The sequence below is a fragment of the Zonotrichia albicollis genome, chromosome 1 (genome assembly GCF_047830755.1).
Source record: "Zonotrichia albicollis isolate bZonAlb1 chromosome 1, bZonAlb1.hap1, whole genome shotgun sequence".
Taxonomy (NCBI): Eukaryota; Metazoa; Chordata; class Aves; order Passeriformes; family Passerellidae; genus Zonotrichia; species Zonotrichia albicollis.
In genome coordinates, this window is record NC_133819.1 from 135,487,307 (window position 1) to 135,509,641 (window position 22,335).

The window sequence follows — 22,335 nt, forward strand, 5'->3', positions numbered from 1 at the left end:
TGACTCATCAATTTGCACTTTCTATTAAAATATATTTTAAGTCTTCAAAATTATTTTGGACAATTCTGTCTTGTGCATGAAAAATATATTTCTGTTTCTATATAATACTGTCTGCAGAAACCAGCAAAGGCTTGTGTACTATTTACATAATATATTTCCTGTGCCAATAGTGGTTTACCATAATGACTGTATAATCCAAGGGCAGCTTAACATAGAGAGTGCATTTCAATGCTGCATTTTCTTTTTCACTTTTAAGGAACACAAATACTGATGGAAATGTAGATAAAGAAAAAATAAGCAATAAACTATTCTGTAGTTTATTCTGAGAATATTCTGAAAAGACACATTCCCCCAGCCACAGGCAGCCATACTTGGTGGAAGTTGCACACATCTCAAGCTGCATTCTAGAGCCCAACAAATTCTGCCACAGCCCAAACCAGGTACCAACGCTGTTCCACCTTCTCTGCCTGGCTTATATGTCAGGCATAAGCTTGGGGATCTTATTTGAGTATGCAGATAAAAGATTTAAAAGAAAAATGTCTTCCAAGGTTCAGGTTCCAAGGATCACTTTATAAAGCTTATCTATCATCTGCTCTGTACATCTGTCACCATTGAGACTGACAATAGCAGTATTTATTATGCTATGCCATGCTATGCTATACTCTGTATAGGTACAAGGGTTTTCCCTTTTTGAGAATTAACATAATTTTCATACTTTTTCTCTTATGAAAGACTTCCAGTTATGATATTTTTCAGATATGTATTGTAATGTTAGAGTGTAGAAGAGCAAGAGAGACCTTCTCTGTATCATGAAAAGGTCGTAAATAAAATCTCTGAAATCACTTGCTTCAAAAAGCTTCTGACTGTTATGATTCCATATGGAAAAACTGGCAACTTCAGACAAGGATCAGGATTTCCTTCTACATCTTTCAGGAATGACTGGGCTCCTAATAGTCACTACGGATCTAACAGGAAAGAAGAAATTCATAAGGCAAATCCAGCCACAACTCAGGATCACACAAGAATGTGGCCTTTTAAAAGAGAGGTGACAAAACAGTCCCTGCCTTTGCTATAACTTCTGATGAAGGACTGAGAATAGATAAGTAAACAATTTCTGTGGTCCTTGTGGAGCTTTTGTGTCATTCATGTTGGACATGTTCATTTGAAATTTCTTACATTTTGCATCTCTTTTGATCTCTGCTCAACAAAATCAAACTTATGATGCTTCACATGATGCTTAAAGTTTTGTGTTTTCTGACTGAGAATTACTTGCCCTGTTATTTATTTGGGGGATACTCTATGTTATAATTGGCATGTTTGATTTCCACACAACTTGAGAAATCCTTGGGCTATTATCATGAGATGCTTTCCTGAGAGTGAGGAGAGAAGACTGGTAGTTGAAGTCTCAGAAAAGCCACATACCCAAAAAAAAAAAAAAATGAAAAGCATTCAAACAACAAATGTTTTCAAAGAAAATCATCATCATTTGGATACTGGGTCAAATCCCCAGCTGGCTTCAGTGCAGGTCTTCTGATTTCTGCCAGATATGGATCTGGCTCACGTAGCTTTTGCAGAAATGAACGACAAGGCTTGGGCTTCTCAGTAAAGTAACTCATTAATCAATAAATGCTTATCATACATATAATTTCTGAAAATGAGAATTTTGTCCTTGCATAAAGCCTTCTAGAATCACTGGGAAAATTTGCATGGACTTCATTGAGTTATGGATCACATCCTGTATATATCTACATTTTTAAATCTTTTCCAGTTCTTCCTCTTTCAATGGAAATTAATAGCTTCTTGAATTGAAATGACCAGTTTCCCATTTAGTTTTGCATAAGCAGAGTCCAGTGGGATTAAATATGAATGCTGGCTTGCTTATTCATTAATCATAAAAATATGGTGTACAGTTAGTTACGTAAGTGATTATTTTGGCACGGAAATGTCTGCTACTTTTATGCCTGTGCAGAAGGATCATGTCAAGTGCAGCAGAGAACTTAGAAACTCATTCACCTTGATATATTGTTTTATAAAGAACACACAAAGATGCATAAATTGCTCTGGAGCCAATCCTGATTTTGTAGATGTTAGCATAATGAGAGGTCAACGTGTCCAAGCATCTGGATTCAATTGTACAGTTCAATTGTACAGGGGAGAAGCAGCAAAAGTTCATGTGAGACTTCTTTTAAATCCTCTTGGCCACATATGACCTATGAAAAATATTTTATTCTGAGAACATTTAAAAATGTAAACATTGCAGCTCCTGTTCGTTTAAAAGTCTAAGCAGTCAAATGAACAAGGTTGAAGTGGCCCCAAACAATGCTAAATTCTTTGCTCCCATTCAGCTACAATCTTTTGGGTCAAGGAAAAGGGACAAGAACAAGATGTGATGTGCCATTGGAAAATGGTAAGCAGCAAGGAGCAAAATCCACATCAGATGCAAGTCAGAGGTTTGTTGAAACAGGTTCAGTACTTGGTTTCTTTTCCTGCAGGCTTGCTGGAAGCTGAAATTCTGCACTGGACAGGGTAATTCAATACGCTTGGCGTATAAGAAGTTGCCTCACTGGCACAGACATCTTCTATCTAAAAACGAAGGAAATGCTAGTTCCACCTTTGTCTCCTTCCACTGTCCTTGCGTCACTGGCACCCCATTGTCTTTTCCAAGTACAAAGAATAATCCCAGGCTTGATTCACTGTGCTTCCATTTGTTGAGGCCAGAGCACTGCCATGTCCTTGCTCCTTGTAATAATAAACCTCATGAATTCTCTCTATTCTGGTCATTATTGCTACTTTATGGAAGGAAATGTGTTACATTCAGGTTTTTATTTTCAAGAAAAGATGTAGGCAGATTACAAAAGTTTCATTATATTGGTCCCACTGAAGTCTCCTTCTCTGAGAAAGCCATGCCTGAAAAGTAGTTCCTAGATGGGAAATTGATCCAGTCTAAATTTTTTATTTATTTTTTACACAGTGAAACCCAGAGCCTGATTGTCAGAAAATGTTAAAATTTCTTCAGCCCTTTTGTAAGAATAATGAGTATCTGTGACGGCAAAACTAGTCTAAACATTTCTCACTAATACAAATATTTTGAACTGAAGAGATTATTAATCAGTTTCTTGTGTCTTTTCTCTTAGCTGCTACTTTGTTCAGTAGCTAAAAAAACACAGGCCAACCTGGTGCATCTCTTGTACAACTCACGGCCAAACAGCAGTACCAACAGGAGAGAGAGCTGCACATAACAGGTGGAGAAACAGGAGAATGGAAAGATGGAAGGAATCAAGTATAAGGTCTCATGATTTCTTAATCACCATGTCCACATCTTGTTCCATAATGCATACAAGATTTCAGCCACCCAATCTAGTGAAATCCCTCTCACAACATGCCAGCCTTTAACTAAACATCCCCCTCTCATCCCGATGGGTTATCCATCCCCATTGGCATTTTGCTGTCTTCTGCATTATCCTGTTATTTTTTTATGCTCGTGCTATTTGTGAGTCTTAACATACTTTTGCCCTACCATTAGTCATGCCAATCACTTAACACATGGGCATTTCTGGGTTTCCCAGCTGTTTGCATCTCTCATCTTTACTGTAATACCTACTGCATTTACCAGTGTCCTGTCAGCCAGTCATCTTGGCCACCAAACCATCGTAACTCAGCTTAGTATTGGAAGGATACTGCTAGAAGGAGAAAGGCAGTTTCAGTGCTTCAGAGTATCCAGGTAGCCCTAATGACTAAAATTAACCATCCCAAAAGGGACTCAGTATTACCAGCACAGCACCATGTTTCTCCACTGCAAAAGGAAGATTTTTATAGGCTGCTCTGTTCCCTTCCTCCAACTCACTGCTTATAAGAGAGCAAGGCTCCAGAGCCAATCTATGAAAAAGAAGCTCTTGCTCAGTCAGAGCAGACTGTGGTAGTGTCCCTCATGCCTCGGCACTGTTTCTAGGCTGTCTCTATATGGGTATCTCAAGACCCCATTACATCTCAGAAGGAGTATCAGGTAAAGGGTTGTGGCTCTTCAGAGATCATCTCTGTGCAAAGCTATCTGCAGCTCTGGACTGGGGATGGACCAGAGAAAAACGGGCTCCTTGCAGCCCACATGGTGCCCCAAACGGTTGGTTTTGGTTTTTTTTTTCTTGTACCGGGACATCCTGAGATGCTGCAAGCCACGCTCTAAAATTCAGGACCCTCTTCCACATGGAAACCCACGGCTAAACTGGGAGGCTGTGCTCGCCCTCCGTCCCCACGCCTCACGGGCATGCTCTCCTCAGCAAGGGATGCGCAGGAACTCCTGAGTGGGTCGTTCAGCGCTGCTCCCTGCGCTCGGGGCTGATCGCCCGGCACCCACACACCCCTCCCAGGCCGCGGGTGTCGGTTCCCGAGGGCCGCGCCGCCGGGCCGGGCCGGCCCCGGCCGAGGTGCCGCCGTGGGGAGACCCCGGCCCCCCCGCGCAGGGCGGGGAGGGCGCGCCGGGGCCAGCGGAGAGGGAGGGCAGCGCCGGGAGGAGTGGCCCGGCCGGGACGGCCTCATAAATAGCCCTCGGCGGGGCGGCGGCGGGAGGAGCCGTCGGAGCCGCCGCTGTGGTTGCGCGCCGGCCGCGGTCGGAGGCGAGTCAGGACCGCGGACAGCGCCCCCCCCCCCCCCGCGCCGCCCCGCGCCCACCATGACGGCGGAGACCCACCTGCAGGGCGTGGAGATCTCGGCCGCCCAGTTCTTCGAGATCTGGCACCACTACGACTCCGACGGTGACTCCTTTCTCTCCGGGGCGGCGGGGGCGCGGGGGGCGCGGGGTGCGAGCCCGCGGGAGGCTGGGGGGACAGCGGCGCTGCCCGCCCCAGAGCGGCCCGGCCCCGCCGCCGCCGCAGCCCCGGAGCCATCGGGAGCGGGGCCGGTGCCGGGAGAGAGCAGGGGAGCCGCTCGGACCGGGAGGGAGCAGCCGGGTCGGAGACGGCGCTGGAGAACGGAGAGAGTTTGGAGGGAGCGGTGCCGGCAGCCGTAACTCTTTCTGTTGTTCATTCAGGCAATGGGTTCATGGACGGGAAGGAGCTACAAAACTTCATCCAGGAGCTGCAGCAGGCACGGAAGAAGGCAGGCTTGGTAGGTTAATGTTTCGCCCCACTTTTCCGTCTTCTTCGGGAAAGAAGAGTTTTCTTGAGCAAACTCCAGTGCCCCGGTTCCTTGTGCTCTCGCTTGCCATCCCGCGGTTCACGCACCTGCCGCACCGGGCAGAGGGAAATAGCTTGGTTAGGATGAGCAGGTTGCAAATCCGATAAATCGTCTGCTTTGGAAAGGTGAAACCAGGGTCCGCCTCGCTGATGAGCCCTCCCGCTCGTACCTCGCGAGGCCACAAGCTGATACTTGTGACAGTGCCTAAAAAGAAAAGTCAGGAAATGTATGGATGCTGCCTTTTTGTCTTGAATGGGACCTTATCCCATGGCAATTAATCCGATCTGCTCCAGATATGTACTCATTAAAGCTAGCGGGGACAGGGGGAGAGACACACGCATGTCAAAGAAAAAAAAAAAAAGACGAGGAAAAACATAAAAAAGAGAAAAAAACCCATCACTTCAGGGTAGTTGGACTCTTAATTTCTCACCTAATGGGCAGCACGGGCTGAAATGCGTTTCTGCCCCTTGGTGGTCACTAAATAGATCTGCAGATGACTCCTAAACACTTATTGCTCTTCGCCAGGAGTACGAGTAACAAATCCTGGCTGTTTAAATGGCTCAGAGAGACAGCAAAGTTCTTGAAACTGTTGTCAAAACACATCTGTGTATGAGTTATTGAAAAATTTATTATTAATTTCTTCCAAACGATACCCATGCAGGGAGGGAAAGAAAAGAAAGAAAAGAAAGAAAAGAAAGAAAAGAAAGATTCCGTGTAAAAATGCAGCCACTTTTAGCATCAAAGCCCAATATATAACTTAACAGAATCAGTCTAAGTGAATCTATGCTAAAAGAATTCTGAAGAAACAGGAAAAGAAATAATTTAAGTGGATGATGTGTGCATGGAGAAAATAGATTAATACTTTCTAATAAGAATGCCTCCAAATTGAGAAATAGCTTTTCAATAATTAACTTTGCTTTGAAAGTTCCTATATATTTCAGACCTAAATGCAGAAAAAAAAATTAATATGGACCTATGAACCTTAATTGCTTTATGGAAAATTGTATCATATAAATTCTATGAGTACAAACTTTACACATATGAAAATCTGTCTCTCAGCAATGCCTCTAATGTTACTGCAGTCTAGGTAGCAGTTAATTCTGACAAGAGATGTTGGTGTAGGCGCTCATTTTCCTGAGTGTAAGTTCAACTCAAAATTTAAAATAAAGTAAAGCAAAATTGAAGTTTAAAAAATTCACAAGAAAACACAAAATTGGAAAATCAGTGAGGGTATTTTAGAAGGAAAAAGTCTATTTTTTTCCACAGAAAAGATTAAACAACTTTGATACATTTCAAGTACTGCAACAGAACAAATCTCTCTTCTATGCTAAAGTGCAGGAAACTTAAGTTTGCTCAGTAGAAAGAAGATATTGAAGCCTTTTTATATTTAGTATGAATGGCATTGTTGGTAGAAATGCTAATATATTACTGAGTAGTTAAAATTGCTTAGAGGTTCAAGGTAAAAATTATTTATAATTTTAAGTCAGGATCTTTTGTCTCTCGAAGCAAGTGTGGATCTCTTAAAAACATAGCCTACTCAAAGCAACACAGAAACCCTTGCAGGATTATTCTTATCTGCTACAATGTTATAATTTATGTGGGTTTTTTTAAATAACTCCTGACGGTGTCTGACACTGTATTTTAAAAATGCTCAGATGTTTAAGTTTTTCTGTCCCATTTCTCTGATTCAAACCTAGCTTTGGAGTGTTCTGCTGGAAAGAGCAATTTGCAGTAGCAAAACCAAATTCAGCACCTGCTCTGTGGGCTCTGGTGTACAGCTATATGTCATCTTAGGTTTCAAATCTAACCTGGTTCTTGCACTTCAAGGCTCATTTGCTAAACAAGCATCTCATTAGTTCATTTCTTGTCTCATGGGATACTAATTCAGTATCTTTGAATATCTATTCTTTTGCCAGGAGGGACACATTGAGAAACTAGTGTAGGTTATATGTCATTTCCTTGTCTGTCCTTCTTTTAACACCCCAAAGCTTCTTTGTCATCATTAACTTCTGCATTTCAGGTCGCTCTTCTGCTCACTATTTTTGAAATATTCAATTATGCATTCTTCATAGCTGGATTTTACATCAGTCATGCCACATGCATTAAAGAATCACATTGATGCTGTCATTGAATAGGATGGTTTAATATTTCCCAATATTCTTCCCAACTGCAGAACTGTTCTAATTATGTTCTGATGCTAATCCTTGCATTAATCCACTCAGTAAGCCTGTACTTTCACAGCTGCTTTTTTCTCAGACAGAGAGGTGGCATGCAGCTTGATTCAGGCTAGCCCCCCTGGAAAGGGGAATGTCTACTCAGAAGGTTTAGTGCTTGGGCTTAGGAAACATTAGACCTTTTTGTTTCGTGTGTTATGGTAGATACTGAATTGATCTGGTATAACTTCAGCCATGTTAAATGAACTATTTTTTAAAGACAAAAGCCACAAAAGTGTTTCAACATAGTTTCTGTTTATTGTGACACACATTTATGCAATACATTCTCTATTTGGTAGTGCCAATTGCCAAAAGGAACCCTGAGGTATAAGCGACCAGCGCAGAGGCCGATAAAGTGCCAATACGTGGGTCTGAGCTATTCCACATCTGTTTTTAACTTTCCCTGCCTGTATAGATAATGACAATATTTCTGCACAGAAGTATGTTATTTATGAGTACAATTATGTCAGAAGTGCCAATTATCCTTACATTGTCAAATCGTATCAGAAAAAGCTAATTTTTTTCACTTCTTGGAGAAGTATCTTTTCTGAAGTGTCTGATTAAGGCATGAAGGGCTGGTTTCTTTATCTCAAAAATTGAGCACTGAATCTGGATCAGGTTTAGGACTAGACTTGGTTAAGTTTAGGCAATTTTTTTGACCAAAAATATTTATTTGAATAACATAACTCAATAACTTTTCAAGCAGCTCATAAGCAGATTAAGTGAACACCAAAAAACTCACCATAATTTCTGAATAATGAACTAGAGGATAAGTTTCCTGGTTTGTTTAACCTGTAATCAACTGTGCCTCTTTCAATGGCTGGACATTGTCCAGCACTGCAGAGCTGCTATTAGAAAGATTAGTAAAATATTTAACCAGGACTAATTAAAATCCAAGTGTCTAATTCTCCATTCAATCTGCTAAGCAAACTCGTCCCCACTATGGTATCATTAGATGAAAGGTGACTTTGAAGCCCATTGTATTAATAACCACATCTCTAATTAAAGACAGGGCAAATTACTAACTTGCTATGGATGACTTTGACAGAAATAGGATACTAGGCCGTGGCTGTATCAGCCACAAGGAACTGACATTTTAGTTAGCTGTGGCAGGTGAAATTTGGGACAAGCTACAATGGACTTTGTACAGCTGAGAGTCCCTGTGTCTCCAGTGGGAAAATCACTTAGGTCCTATACAATCAGATCTATTATAACAACTAAACCTTTAATTTCCTGACATAACTTCATCTATAACTGTAGAATTGTCCATTGTTTCAGTATAACTGCAACCCTATTCTTGCTGAATGGTTTCTCTACGTCCGACCTCTAAGAAATACAATTAAAATTAAAAGTTTAATCAGTACTGAAGGTTGATGACATCTCATATCAAAGAAAGGCAGGTCAAGAAGTGTGAAATCAAATATTTAGATGTTTACCCCAAGGCTGGCACTTTTTGCTGTATCCCAGAATGAGAATAGTCTTTAGAAGACAAATGTATAGCAGGGACCATAATTTATATGGACAACAATGATGGTTTATTCTGTCAAATTAAAGGTACTGCTTAAGGTTTTCTCCTGACTAAATCTCCCTTTCTACATTTAAGCAGTGACATTTTGACTCTGTTTCCATGATAACCAAATACTAAACAGTGAAAAATATGATATTGTGATGAGATTTTAAGACTAAAATAGCCTCCATTGTTCAGGAAAAATCCACTCAAAGATGTGGAAAGACTATTTTAGTGTTCAGATGTATTATACTGAAATTTTTTCCTTATTTTGAAAGATTCTGCACTGCCTTCAAGTTACTAATTTAAAAATGAAAACTGAGAAAATGGAGTAATAATTGCCTATGAACTTCACTGTCACCATCTCAAACAAAGGAACTGTTAGACACATCTTCCAACACATCTGTCTTTATAATTTTTTTATTCTGTAAACGAAAATAGCATTCTAAGCATTTAGATGTGAATCATTCACACCGGCTATAATAGAATTCCCTAGGAAGTAAAATGAAAAAAAAATTCATTTAAACTTGATGAGTGTAGCTGCAATGTGTGAGTACTTCATTAAATGTGGTATGTTATTTGGCAAATAATAGATTATTCAAGTATGTTTACATATGTTTATTGTATTTTAAAGTAATGATTCTGTCATTGTAACTTTGTAGGATTTAACTCCTGAAATGAAAGCCTTTGTGGACCAATACGGGAAATCTACTGATGGAAAAATAGGTATAGTTGAGGTAAGACAGTTACAAAGTAACTTTACTTGAAGAAAATACATTTAGCACAGAACAATGTGAACATAATATGCTAATACTTTGGATTTTTAGATACGCAGAATATTTCTTCCTTGCCCTTAAGATCTTTTTTTTTTCTTTTCACTAATGAAACTTTTTCATTAACAAGTAATGTATTCCTTACCACATTCCAGACATTTCACCACAAGTATTTAACTTTTCTCTCTTCATTCAATACAAATAAGCAGCAACAGCAATTTAAGTTTTCTACAAAGCAGAATAAAGTTCTATTTCAGAAATTTAAATAAAAAGGTAATTTGATGAGAAATAATGTGATGTAGTGCTACCTGTGATTTTGAACTCCTGCTCTGTCACCATTCCTAATAGTGATTATAACGTCTGATTGAAGTTAATTGGGCAGTCACTGTATGTAGTCTATTCTAAAAACCCCAAATATGTGACCTAAGTAAGTCAGCAGGTTAATTATGACTAAGAATTAATTTCTTAGGATTTTCTCTCCTGAACTTTAACAGAACTGCAGGCAGAAATTCTCACATTCCTTGCTCCCATTTTCTGAAGAGGCTGAAGATAACCAGCTTCTCCTCGTACAGCTGCTCAACAATTGTATAACTGAGACAACTTGATAGGAAGAAGGGAACCATTGTGTTTTCTCTGAATTTGACTCTTCAGCACTGCAATTCAAAAAGGAGAGTCTGCTGGGTTATAGGGTTACAGTTTGAGAAGTCACTTCTCTGAGCTTAAATCAACGACTCATTTATGTCACTCTGAGTGCAGTGAGACTGCGGTTTTATTATTAAATGATACTGTATTTTTTTCCTGATAATAAGAAATCTGACCTAGAGAGCTAATTAAAAAACAGCTGGAAAAAAGCCAGGCCTGCAAAATTTCTACAGTGACCAGCTTTGGGTCAGTATCTAATTTTAAAACTGAGGACTGATAGAATCTGTAGAAGTCAATAGAAAGTATAGAAAGTACAATAGATCGTTTCATACCTTTTCTCCTTTGTTGTATGTCTGAATTTTATATACTTCCTTAAAGACATATGTAATTATGACTAAACTACCACAGAAATATGAACAATTTGTTTCACTTGCAGCCAAAGTTGATTTTTAAAAGTGCAGTTTTTAACAATACTTAGCATTGATCAAATAGCTTTGCATCTAGAAGGAAGTAGAGTTTATTTGGTATACAACTCTTTTTCTTTTGGACTAACAAATGCTAATCTATTTGTTATTGAAGAATTTTATTTAAATTTGTCTTTTTGAATATCTGTGGAGCCAGCACTGATGCAACAAGAATGTGTGAACAGTGCCTGAAAAAGACTGTGCTTCTTCACTTAGGAAAGATAACTGGAAGTTTTACCTTTCAAATTCTATTTCTGATACTGAGATTGACTTAATGAGGGAAGACGAGCAAATCCAATAGGGTCTGATATGGCTCACCACCCCCAGTGAAGGGCCAAGCATGCTCAGCATTCACGGAAGCAACTGAATAGTGATAGTATGGAGTTCAGTGCTGAAGGGACTTTCTCCCTTAATATAGCAGTTTCCAAACCCAATAGCTGTATTTTGTTTCCCTTACATCAGCATGAAGCTTGATTTGGAAACTGCTGATGGGACTCATGAAATGTGTGGTACGTGCCAAGCAGTATGATATTAAATTTGGTACTTGGACTTGACTCTCCTTCCTTATATTAAAAAAATTATCCCGTAATTCCAGATTGTTCCCATTTACATAGTACATCAAATAGTTTTTTCTGAAAGCTGTGTGGACACTGTTCAAGAAAACTTACGTAAAGCCATTCAGACTCCCAGCCCTCAAAATGGACACCCAGCATTTGACAAAGAATGTGCCAGCCAATAATGAGCTTTCAGGAAAGGTCTGTTGACTGAGATAAAGAGGAAGCCTGGGTGGCTTCATAGAGAAAAAAGTGGATTTTCAGCTCAGATCAAGCGTTGATTCTGTCTTTGCAAGCACACTGCAGTTAGTTTGCTGGCTATTATCCAGTGTCCTCCAGCTAAAGGCAGAGCCTGACCTGCCCACTTTCTTTCCATTGTGTAAGAGACCTTTAATTCACCTTTTGTACTCATTGAGACCAATGCTTTTACTAAAATGTGGCTGTGAAACCCAAGGTTTCAAAACTCAGAGCTGCAGCAATTTCACATTCAAAATATTTGAAGATTACTGCTGCCAAAAAATCGACTACTTATTAGCCTAAAATATTCTTTGTACTCCCATGCTCTATTATGGGATTTTAAAAAGCAAATTCACTCTATCAGGCAAAAGGCATTTTAAATAACATTAAATATCAACGGAATTTACTCAGAGAACAATGTCTAGAAAATAGTTCTCATATTGGTTTAGGTACTGAGAGGTTTTTTTCCGCTACGTAGCCTATAAAGACACACGTCAGCCTGCAGCTGACCAGAGAGGAGTCAAACCAGTCTCGGGTTTTGTAGTTGTTCTCTATTACTTGTGATCCAGAGATAACCAACCTTCTCCATAAAAGCAGCAAAGCTCAAGGCTCACTAAACTACTATTGCTGCCATACACAGACTTGCAGTGGTCTGCAATCTTGCTCAAAGATGCTCACAAAATCCCCCTATGCTTGTCCCCACAAAAAAGTCATCACTTAAAATAGCACCAGGTTTTCATCTTTCTTCTTGGTAGTGGTATAAAACTGGGACTGGGAAGTTGAACCAGTTTCCACACAATCTACTCATCCCTTTAATACTGCAGAATTTTCCACAAAAAGCAATTTAATGTTTTCCCCTGAGACTTACAAAGGGTGAGAGGTATAGCTTAAAATAAGGTAATTTTCTTTCAGAGGTAATATATTCTGTGCCTCAATTACAGTTTCATACTGCTAATAAGTTGTTAATGATCCTTTGGACAGTTACTATTTTATGGTGCCCTTGCAAAATTCACAGGGGTTAGCTATGTCATTGAACGACATCTTATTTATATTTTCCACACAAGCAAATCCTTTCCTGTTGTTATAATCAGTCACTTTACCCAAACTATCTTTTTTATTCTGAATAGTTCTTCCATTCAACATTTGCTGTTAAATAGGAGCATACTCGAAAAATCCAAGCTTTTCTGTCATTGGAGAAATAAAGACATTTTTTCATAAATCAGGACTGAGTTAGACACATTTAGCTATTGCGTACACGTAAATATATACTCACCCAATACGTGTAAATTCTATTTATGATGGAGTAGGTTTTGAAAGCTGCTGACAAAAACGCATTTCTTGGGTTGATTTTGATTTCATGTTCAGCCACTTAGCAAAAGCATTCAGGAGGTTCTGATGGGCCTGACAGGCTGTCATCAGCTGCGCCATTTCGGTAAGGAGAGTGCTCTGATGTGTCTTTTCAGCTGTACCAAAAATGGAAGAATTTAACTAATTCCTGCACATATGACTGTAGAGAAACAAGAGATATGTCTCCATAACTTTGTTGTGTCTGTGAGGTGAGAGCTGAAGTCACTTATAGCTCTGCTGGTTCCCAATAAAAAAGCCTCAGCAATTAGGCAATAGCACTGAAACAGGCAGAGCAAAAGATTTGAGGGCGTGAAACGAAGGCAGAAAAACAAAAATTTGAATCAAGATTTTAAGATGGGACTCCAGAAAGTCTGCAGATGTGATTTTACATAAAAGAATGCAGCTAAGAAATCTGTCTTCCTCCATTTTCTCCATAGTAAGCACAGCTGGTCTATTCTTCGAATAAAAAGTTTTTTTTTAATCAAAACATATTTCATACATTTTGAGAACAGAAAAAAAAAAATTGGGCTTTTGTTAAAAACAAATCATGAATTTACATTAAATTATACAGCATACTTTCCATCTTCTACATTTGTCACTTGCCAAAATTGAGTTATAGTAAATGAACATTTTCAATAATCAGTACAATAATGTCTGATTTTAAAAAAGCCTTTTGTAGAGAAGAGGCATTGGAAGAACCATCCCCGGTTTTGCAGGGCTAAAAGGCCTCTTGATTTCTTTCTTTTATTTATAGCTCTTTTTCAACATGTCTCTGTGACTGACAAATGAGGACTGCCATCCCTTACCCTCCCTATTTTCCAGGGTTTTTTCTCCTGGCTTTTCCTTATATTTAACCATTTACATTACACATGTTCTTCATGTCAGCGTTCCTTTATTTCTTGCTCTTCCTTGGTATCTGAGTAGTCTATATTTCTGTTTTCTAATTCATGGTCCTTCACATTTACCCTCTGTGAATCCTTGTGTTATGCTTTCCTTCATGCTGATTCAATGGATTTTAATACAGATTCTAATTCTGCAGGGATGAATTTTTTTCCCCTTTCCCCAGCTACCCTTTTGGTAAAGTGCTACCTCACTCCCTCCTCTCAGACCTGAAGTTGTTTGACCTTGATGGCTATGACAAAGCTGAAGGCCAGAGCCTTTCATAGGCACCTTCCAAACACTGCAGCTAGCAGCATGAAGCTTCCAAGTGGGCCACAATACAGCAGCAGCAGCAGTATGAGCACAAGGAATTCCCTACAATTTAAAAAATATTCATACTCTATTACAGGCTCAGCTGGCCTGATGAAAAGCCAAAATTTAATCTTTCCTAAATTCTCTTACAGCTTGCTCAGGTATTGCCAACGGAAGAGAATTTCCTGTTGTTCTTCAGATGCCAGCAGCTAAAGTCAAGTGAAGATTTCATGCAGGTACAGTATGAAAAGTTGTCTATTACAAAACCATCAAAGACCTGCTTGCCATAAACATATCATTAAAGCATTCCCATTCTGATTGCAGACATGGAGGAAATATGACAGCGACCACAGTGGCTTCATTGATTCTGAGGAACTTAAGGTAAACCTGTAACATCTATGAGCATGCACAACATGAGAACAGGTGTTGGATTACAGCCTGTGCTGCTATCTCTTTCTTCAGATACCCACCTGTGCATGTTTTTGCATTTCAAACATGACAAAAAATGCAATACAATTAGCTGATGTCTTTATTGCCAGTAAATTATTTAAAGTGAAACTCTAATCTGATCCATGTTTTTTAAGCCATGTTTTAATTCAGATCAGTGTTAGTATCAAATGACTTAGGGTACCAGGTAGCTTAGAAATAAGAAAGATTAAGAAAGCAAGATGAGTCTCTGACATCCATATTGGTTATCTTTTTTGGCCTCTTAGGGAAAAGAACTGCTTTGTTTTGTTTTTTCTTAAGAGCATCACTACTGTTAATCACTATGCTGCTGGACAGTTGATGCTGTCTCAAGTACTACATAACCCTGCAATTTCCTAACTCTAATACTGCTAGGCTGGCACAAATGGTATTGTGCTGCCTCTGCTTGGTTTAATATGCACAAATAAGAGCAGAATCAAGGTTACTCCCTTAGCCGTCTTGGCCTTGCACAGTTAAGAAATCTTGAAACGAGTGATTTCATTTCCCTAGTCATACAACCAACACCAATTTGTCAATGCTGAGTTAAAGTCACAGAATCCCAGGGTGGTTGTTAGGAACCTCAGGAGGTCATCTGTTCCAAGCCCTCTGCTCAGGCAATACGACCCAGAGCCAGTTGCCCAGGACCTTGTTCAGATGGCCCTCACATGTCACCAAGAATGAAGAGTCTGCAGCCTCCATGGGCAACCTGTGCCAGTGCTGTGGCATCCTTGCAGTGAAAATATATTTCCTGATGCTCAGAAGGAACATTTTGTGTTTCACTTTTTGACCATTGCCTCTGGTCCTGTCAGTAGCCTAGCTCCATCCTCTTTGCATCCTCTCTGGATGTTTTTATGTACTTTGATGATGTTCACCTGAAGCTCCTCTTCTCCAAGCTTAAGCGTCCCAATTCCCTCTGCTTTTCTTCATAGCAGAGATGCTCATATCCAGCAGCTTTCTGAGTAGAAAGGTGCCATCTTCCACAGTTCAACTGCATTTGATTCATTATTGTAGCTTTACATTCAAAGGAATCAAAGCCATTCATATCAAGAGAACTATCTGTTTATCCATCTAGTCCAGTTTGGACTATTTTGTCCATAGGTGGCATAAAGAAGAATGATGTAAGTTTTAAATAAAGCACCAGGAGATCAAACTGTTCAAAATCTTTACTGCTCTTCTGCTCAGAAAAGAAATCCATCACAGAAAATTCACATCTTTTTTCCTTTTCCCTTTCTCTTTTGAGTTTGATATCTGTGTGACATTTGCTGAGGATCTAAGCTTAGGGTAACGCTCAGGCAGACAAGCCCATTCTTCTGCTGACTGGTTGCACCAGACCAGTTTTTAAAGTTGCAGGATCAGGAAAAGGTAGCACTTGAGAACTCCAGCTGTTAGATGATGCCTGCTGACTGCTATATTTTAAAATAGATTTTAAAAGGCAGGGTTGATTGAGGGCCAGCTGAAGAATGAAGACATTTTAACTGAATCTCTAATGTTCATCTCTCTTGTATTGGGAGGTTTCATTTGCCTCAGAGAAAGAGGTCATTTTAACACTGAAAATAAGACATAAATGTCCAGTTTTAATTTTAGATCAGTATTTCTTGGCAAGCCTAAACATTTTAAAGTATTTGCTATGGGAGGGGTACACCCACTTACAACTTTGTAAGTGAAATTTAAGCTGAAAATCAAGAAAACTTTCTAACAATAGTAATGGCAGTAGAATATGTTGTGTAAGGGGGAGGCAGACTCTTCATCACTGCCTGTATTTAGGAAAGGTTTGGCAATAGCTCAGATCAGAGACTAATTCAGGAAGTTTAGATAGATAGAATCCTTTCTTGAGACATGGACTGAATAGCCTTTTAATTTCCCTTCCAGTTCTATTTTCCATCGAAGCACACAAAATTAAATATTAGACATGTTTCTGTAACATCCATTCACAACATTTCAGTCGTGTTCTTCATTATACAAGCTACCAGGAAGGGTCTCCAGCCTGGAGGGGGCCAGGCTGTACGAACTATAGGGAGTGTTAGTCATACCACTATTGACATGGTTGCATTCAGGTCCAGGAATACAAGTATGTTTTCTTATAAGCTCTCCCATTTTCTGTCTTGAATGTGGCCAAAAATTCTACAAGGATAATGACACTCCAGCTGATGACAGGAATTAGGTCCTTCATCAGGTCTTGTAATGCCCTTGCTTTACAATTTGGTATCTTCCTTGTTTTGAATGTCACAGATCTAGTACAGAAATTTAAAACATGGGGGGAAACCATCTTATTTTTTAAAGTAAAAATGGATCATGTTTCAAGTCATGTGACATCAAATTCTCATTAAAAAATGCGATGAATTTGGCTGCACACATTTAAAATACAAAGTAGGAAGAAGCAATGTTCGCTTCTAGCATCAGGTAATGCCATAGGCAAGGACAAAACTCAATTAATCATTGATCCTTTCTGTAAAATTGTTCAGATGCTACAAGAAGGGATTAGGCGTACAAGTTTCAAGGAGACCCAAGGTTAATTAGTTTACTGATAATGCATATTTAGAAGCAGTATACTTAAAAGCCAAACTTTTTTCCAAGTTCACAATACAACAAATGGCATACAATGCAGGAAGTTTTATTAGTTACTTTTTCCAAATAAAATGCAATATACTTGAACTTACTAAAAGAAGCATATACTCTTAGCTGTTAATAAATATTTTTTCCTACTTATTTGGCACTGCAGTCGTAAATACTAAAGTGGAAGTAAAATAGCATTTCCCATTACTTTAATCTGAAGTTAGCAAGTCAAACGTTTTACACTGTAGATAAAAATTCACCTATTACTCTATTTATTTTAACAGAGCTTCTTGAAAGATTTATTACAGAAAGCAAATAAGCAGATTGAAGACTCAAAGCTAACGGAATACACAGAAATAATGGTAAGTTTATTTAAAGGCATAATGGGTTAACGGGAAGTTATTCAGTAACTTCCCATAATGGGTTAATGGGCAGTACTGCTCAAAAAGAGAAGTCCAGAAATTTTTAACCTTCTTGGCATTTATATAGTATCATGCCAAGCCATTGTATTTTCCCTGGTTTGCTCCTGTGTGCTGCTAGCTGTAAAACCAAAGTCTTCACATTTCATAGGAGCAAAATTGTTGTTGTCATAATTATATTGTTTAGATCAAATTAATTTGGTGTTACTTTCTATATTTGGCCTTCTTTTGATGCTGCATCTGTCTTGTGTCTTGAAAGATATCACTGCACGGTGGCTTCCTTAGATTTACAAATACCTCACACTTTCTTTCTCCCCTTGCTCCAAGGAAGATAATTGATATTTTAGATAAACAGCAAAACTGTTGCTTCCTTGGTCATCCCATCCTTTGAACAATCCATTCATCCCATTGCTATGGCACTCCATGTTAGGGACTAGTACTGGCTTCTTCATGGCCTTTTCAAGGAAAAAAGACAGAATTCTGGTCTTCAGGAAATGTATAAATCCACATTTTTTGTTTTACCAGCTTCTTTTCATCCTAAAATACTTGTAACAATCAAAAATGTGCTAGGTAGATGCACTAGGCCTTAAACTGGCTTAAGATTGGCTGAAAAAAATCTTGTGTTTCTCCTGGAAAAAGTCTGCTGGTTCATTGTACCAGTATAAACCATTTACATAGAATTGTCACTGTTCCTTCGCTGCTGAAGATAACGTTTTCATTCAGGGAGCTTTTTGACCTCCATCCTAAAGTGTGCTATAAGTTCTGGCCTCTGCAGAGACCCACATTGACAAAGAATTTAGTTAAAAGAGAAAAAAAAAAAAGTCCAGCTCTCCAATTGTCTCTGCAGAAAAGAGAGAGATAATAAAAAACCACACCATCCTGAGGAGCTGCTGGCAGGAACAGCCAGCCACTAACTCATCAAAATACAAAATAAGTTCACTTCACAGCTGCCTCTGCTTACCTCCCTCAAATGCAAATCTGTTTTCCTGGGAAATGCACACAAGGCAGATGCTTTTATACAAAGGAAGGAAGTGTTAAAAGGAACCATGGTGTTGTGTAGAAATAAATGTTCTTAGTATTGGTCACTTTTTTCTGGTATCCTTTATCATTTATTGTGTATTAACAAAATGAAATTAGGCCTTTTTTCATTGCATTACATTAGCTCCCTCTTTAAAAGGATATATGTTTATGTATATTCGTTGGTACGGGATGTTGCTTTTCCTCTTACCTATAAATAACATCTCAAATTACTGGGATTGAAGGTGAGGGGATACAGTGTGGGTGGTGGTGCTTTCAATACAATGCTTTCTAGTCTGCTGCTTTTGTGACTCTTTTATTGCACAGCAAGTGCAACATAATGTTCAAAAGTAGAAAAATGGAACTATACAGACATAAATACTGTAAAAGTCCTATGCAGGAACAATATCTTCATCTACTTCTAACAGCTATAATAAGCTGTTTGTGCCTTTCAAGTGGCAGGAACTCATTCTTTCAAGGCCCCAAAGGAAAACACTTTAATAGCAGAGCTATTAAAATTATTAGAAATAATAATAACAACTTATTTTGTGAAATTATATTAACATAGTCATTACTATAATTTAATTATGCTTATTTGGAGAGATTTATTTTCCTATTTTCATACCATCAAGAAAATAGGATCATCTGCAACATCTGTTCACTTTTTTTTTTAATATTTCACAGGAAAAAAATACTGTCTTTACTTAAATAGTTAGACCTATTCAATTGAATGAAATGTCGATTGTTTTCTTTCTTGGGAATTTATTGTCTTAGATTCTATTGCACTTAACCCAACAGTTTTACATATTTATGAACAGAGAATAATGATTCTATTACCCAATCATGACATTAAGTCAAAAGTAAAATGTTACCACATTAACACTCCTCTCAATTATAAATAATAACATGCACATTTCTCATAGAGGAAATGCATTCAGCAGTGTGGGCAGGCTAAGACCTACCTTACTGCAGGTTAATCAGAATTGCTCAGCAGCTTTCTTATCAAGATTTTGCAGTAGAATTAATTACTGTAAATTACTTAGTCAGTACTTAAAATAAATGCATTACATTTATATACAAATGTGACCTGGGGACATCATTTCAGAACAAAGTTAGTTGGATTTAAGCTTTCCAAATAAGTGTTTTCTTCATTAGGTTGATTAATTTTGATTGATATATTAAATATATATATTCTTTCAGCTCAGGATGTTTGATGCAAACAATGATGGAAAGTTGGAGCTTACTGAACTGGCCAGGTATGTCTTCTGTTTCTTTTCACAACAAATATCATATACCAAGTGCTGTAATGGGAACAATTAAATATCTTGACCTTTGTTTTTTTTTCTCTCCGAAGACTGCTCCCTGTACAGGAAAATTTTCTTATTAAATTTCAGGTATGAATATTCACATTCCTCAAGTAATCTGTTACCGTCACACATAACTGGTGTCATTAATGGGTTTGTTTTTCTTTTGGCATTTAGGGTGTCAAAATGTGTGCAAAAGAATTCAATAATGCCTTTGAGATGTATGATCAAGTAAGTCTTTAAAAAATGTTTTTATTAATGGTGTAGTTTATTGGCACTTATTTTCTGAATTTGTGAAGAATTAGCCATAACCTCTGGAATTAAAAATAAATGTTTAAACTTATCTCTAATGGTATTTTTCAGGATGGCAATGGCTATATAGATGAAAATGAACTTGATGCCCTACTGAAGGATCTCTGTGAAAAGAACAAAAAGGTAATCCTAGAGGGCTTCTTTCCCCTTAGAGATTAGATTTATTTTGGATTTTAAGGACGCTTTAATCCACCCTAATAAGATAAATATAGAGCTTCTAAGTCATAATTCCTGAAGTCAAAGTACAACTAAAAGTTGTGGTCGAAATAATAGCAGTGTAAATTCTGAACTAGGGGAGTTGTGATTACACAGTTACACTGTCAAGAGCTTGCTTGCTTCTGAGACACCAGCTAGCAGCAAGCTAACATATGGCTATCATATAATGGACAACATACAAATATAGAAAAAACATTTTAGTGTGTTACTGCTGGACAGGCTGAGAATACCTGGGATTTTTTCTCATTTCCTGCCATTGGAAGTAAACTTGTTCATGCTGATAACTAAACAGGATTATAAAGCATTATCTGTTCTTTAAATAGGAACTAGACATTACCAACCTTGCAACATACAAGAAAAGCATCATGGCCTTGTCTGATGGAGGAAAGCTTTACCGAGCAGAACTGGCTCTTATTCTCTGTGCTGAGGAAAACTAGAGCTCTTCTATCATGTCCACTTAACTAGTGATGTACTCTACACAATAACTGTGCACTATAAGGGAGTAGGCTGTATTTTTAAACTGCATATAGAAAATTAGCCAGGATGTGTGGCACATTCCTTTCAGTTTGTTTCTATACTGTTTGTAATGTACAGTTTTTGTAACAATAAGATTGATAAAGAGAATGTCAGTGTTTGGGCCACTCTGTATATTCAAAAAGAAACTAAATATGTCAGGGTTGGTTTTGGTTGGGGTTTTGCTTTCATAAACACAGCTGGAGAAAAATTAAACCTGCTGACATTGTTGTGGTCATCATATCCTTTGACACTTGCAACATTTCTGGTTAAACTACATGACAAAAAGATCAAAACATAAACACATATCTTTCCCAAAACAAATAAATGTGCAGTTTTTAAATATAAAACATGAATTCAGATTAAATATGATCTAGGTCTGAAATAGGAAAGACACATTGGCATGTCTGATTTCAAAAATTTAATAAGGCTCTAAGAAATATTTTGAGTTGTTAAACCTCCCACTTACAGGTCTGTACTCTGCAGTCTTACAATTACTCTTCTCATTGCGAATTCATAGCATATAGACAAAGCATTTATCTGGAATAGATCTCCATGCAGTAGTTGATAAAAATATAGTGTTCTCAATCTAGCTGTTTTACTGAATTTAAACATAGGCACTTCAGAAATAAATGCCTTTTATCTGTCTTGAAATCCTGGCTAAGTGACAGGTAGTATAGTTAATACACAGATTAACATATGATATAATAAGTGTACCTTTCATGACTATTGCTGTGTCAGAGAATATGACAATCCATTTTCTAAACTATTTTCACATTTTGCAGGTTATAATTATTCTAGTAAATTGCTGTTTTTACATCATATTCTGTGTAATCTATAATTAAATTTAATATCCTAAGATTATTGGTGTCTAGTTTGTGTATCTCCTGGATTCTTGTATCTGTACCATGTAAAGGACAAACTGACTATTTTAAAAAATGTGCCTCCTTGGATCTTACACTGAATTATTAGTCTATCTCACTAGCATTAAAATTTGACATTAAATGAAGAAAAAAATAATACAGATTTTATAACAATTTAGTAATTTAGTTTACATGGTGGGCTCTGCTTTTTATTATATTAGAGATGTATTTTTTAAATGGGAACTATACTATGAAGCAGCCCTATCTTCTTGCATCTTTGGGGGTTTTTTTTGGGCCTGGCTCCCTTTTTACTTTACACCAATTTTATGCCAGACAACTTCATGAATGTCCAGGCCACTGCTCCCAGTAACTACTGGAGAAGGAAGGAAACTGGGCTGTCTCTTAATGCCAATAAACCTATGCTGCCTCCACGTACAACTGTTTTGGAAGCAATTCCAGGTTAGCAGATTAGCTATACACAACTTCTCAGATGCACTTCTGTGTCTTATTTAACATATGGAAGCAAATGCATTTTATTTGAAATGTGTCTCAAACAATGAGGCTCAATCCTTTAAG

General features: G+C 38.1%; 1 protein-coding gene across 2 annotated transcripts; it reads left to right on the forward strand.

Annotated features, from left to right (window-relative positions):
• Positions 1–3,936: 3,936 nt before the first annotated feature.
• Positions 3,937–21,760, forward strand: CALB1 (calbindin 1). 2 transcript variants are annotated; one of them, XM_074555353.1, is made up of 11 exons: positions 3,937–4,003; positions 5,024–5,100; positions 9,552–9,626; positions 14,250–14,333; positions 14,422–14,478; positions 17,400–17,477; positions 19,752–19,807; positions 19,906–19,945; positions 20,033–20,086; positions 20,219–20,290; positions 20,707–21,760. In XM_074555353.1, exons 1-11 carry the CDS (start codon positions 3,961–3,963, stop codon positions 20,818–20,820), a joined length of 750 nt encoding a protein of 249 aa, XP_074411454.1. In that variant the 5' UTR covers positions 3,937–3,960; the 3' UTR covers positions 20,821–21,760. The 2 variants fall into 2 exon arrangements, with proteins under 2 accessions (XP_074411454.1, XP_005479579.1); XM_005479522.4 differs by lacking the exon at positions 3,937–4,003 and adding an exon at positions 4,610–4,748.
• The last annotated feature ends 575 nt before the right edge of the window (positions 21,761–22,335 follow it).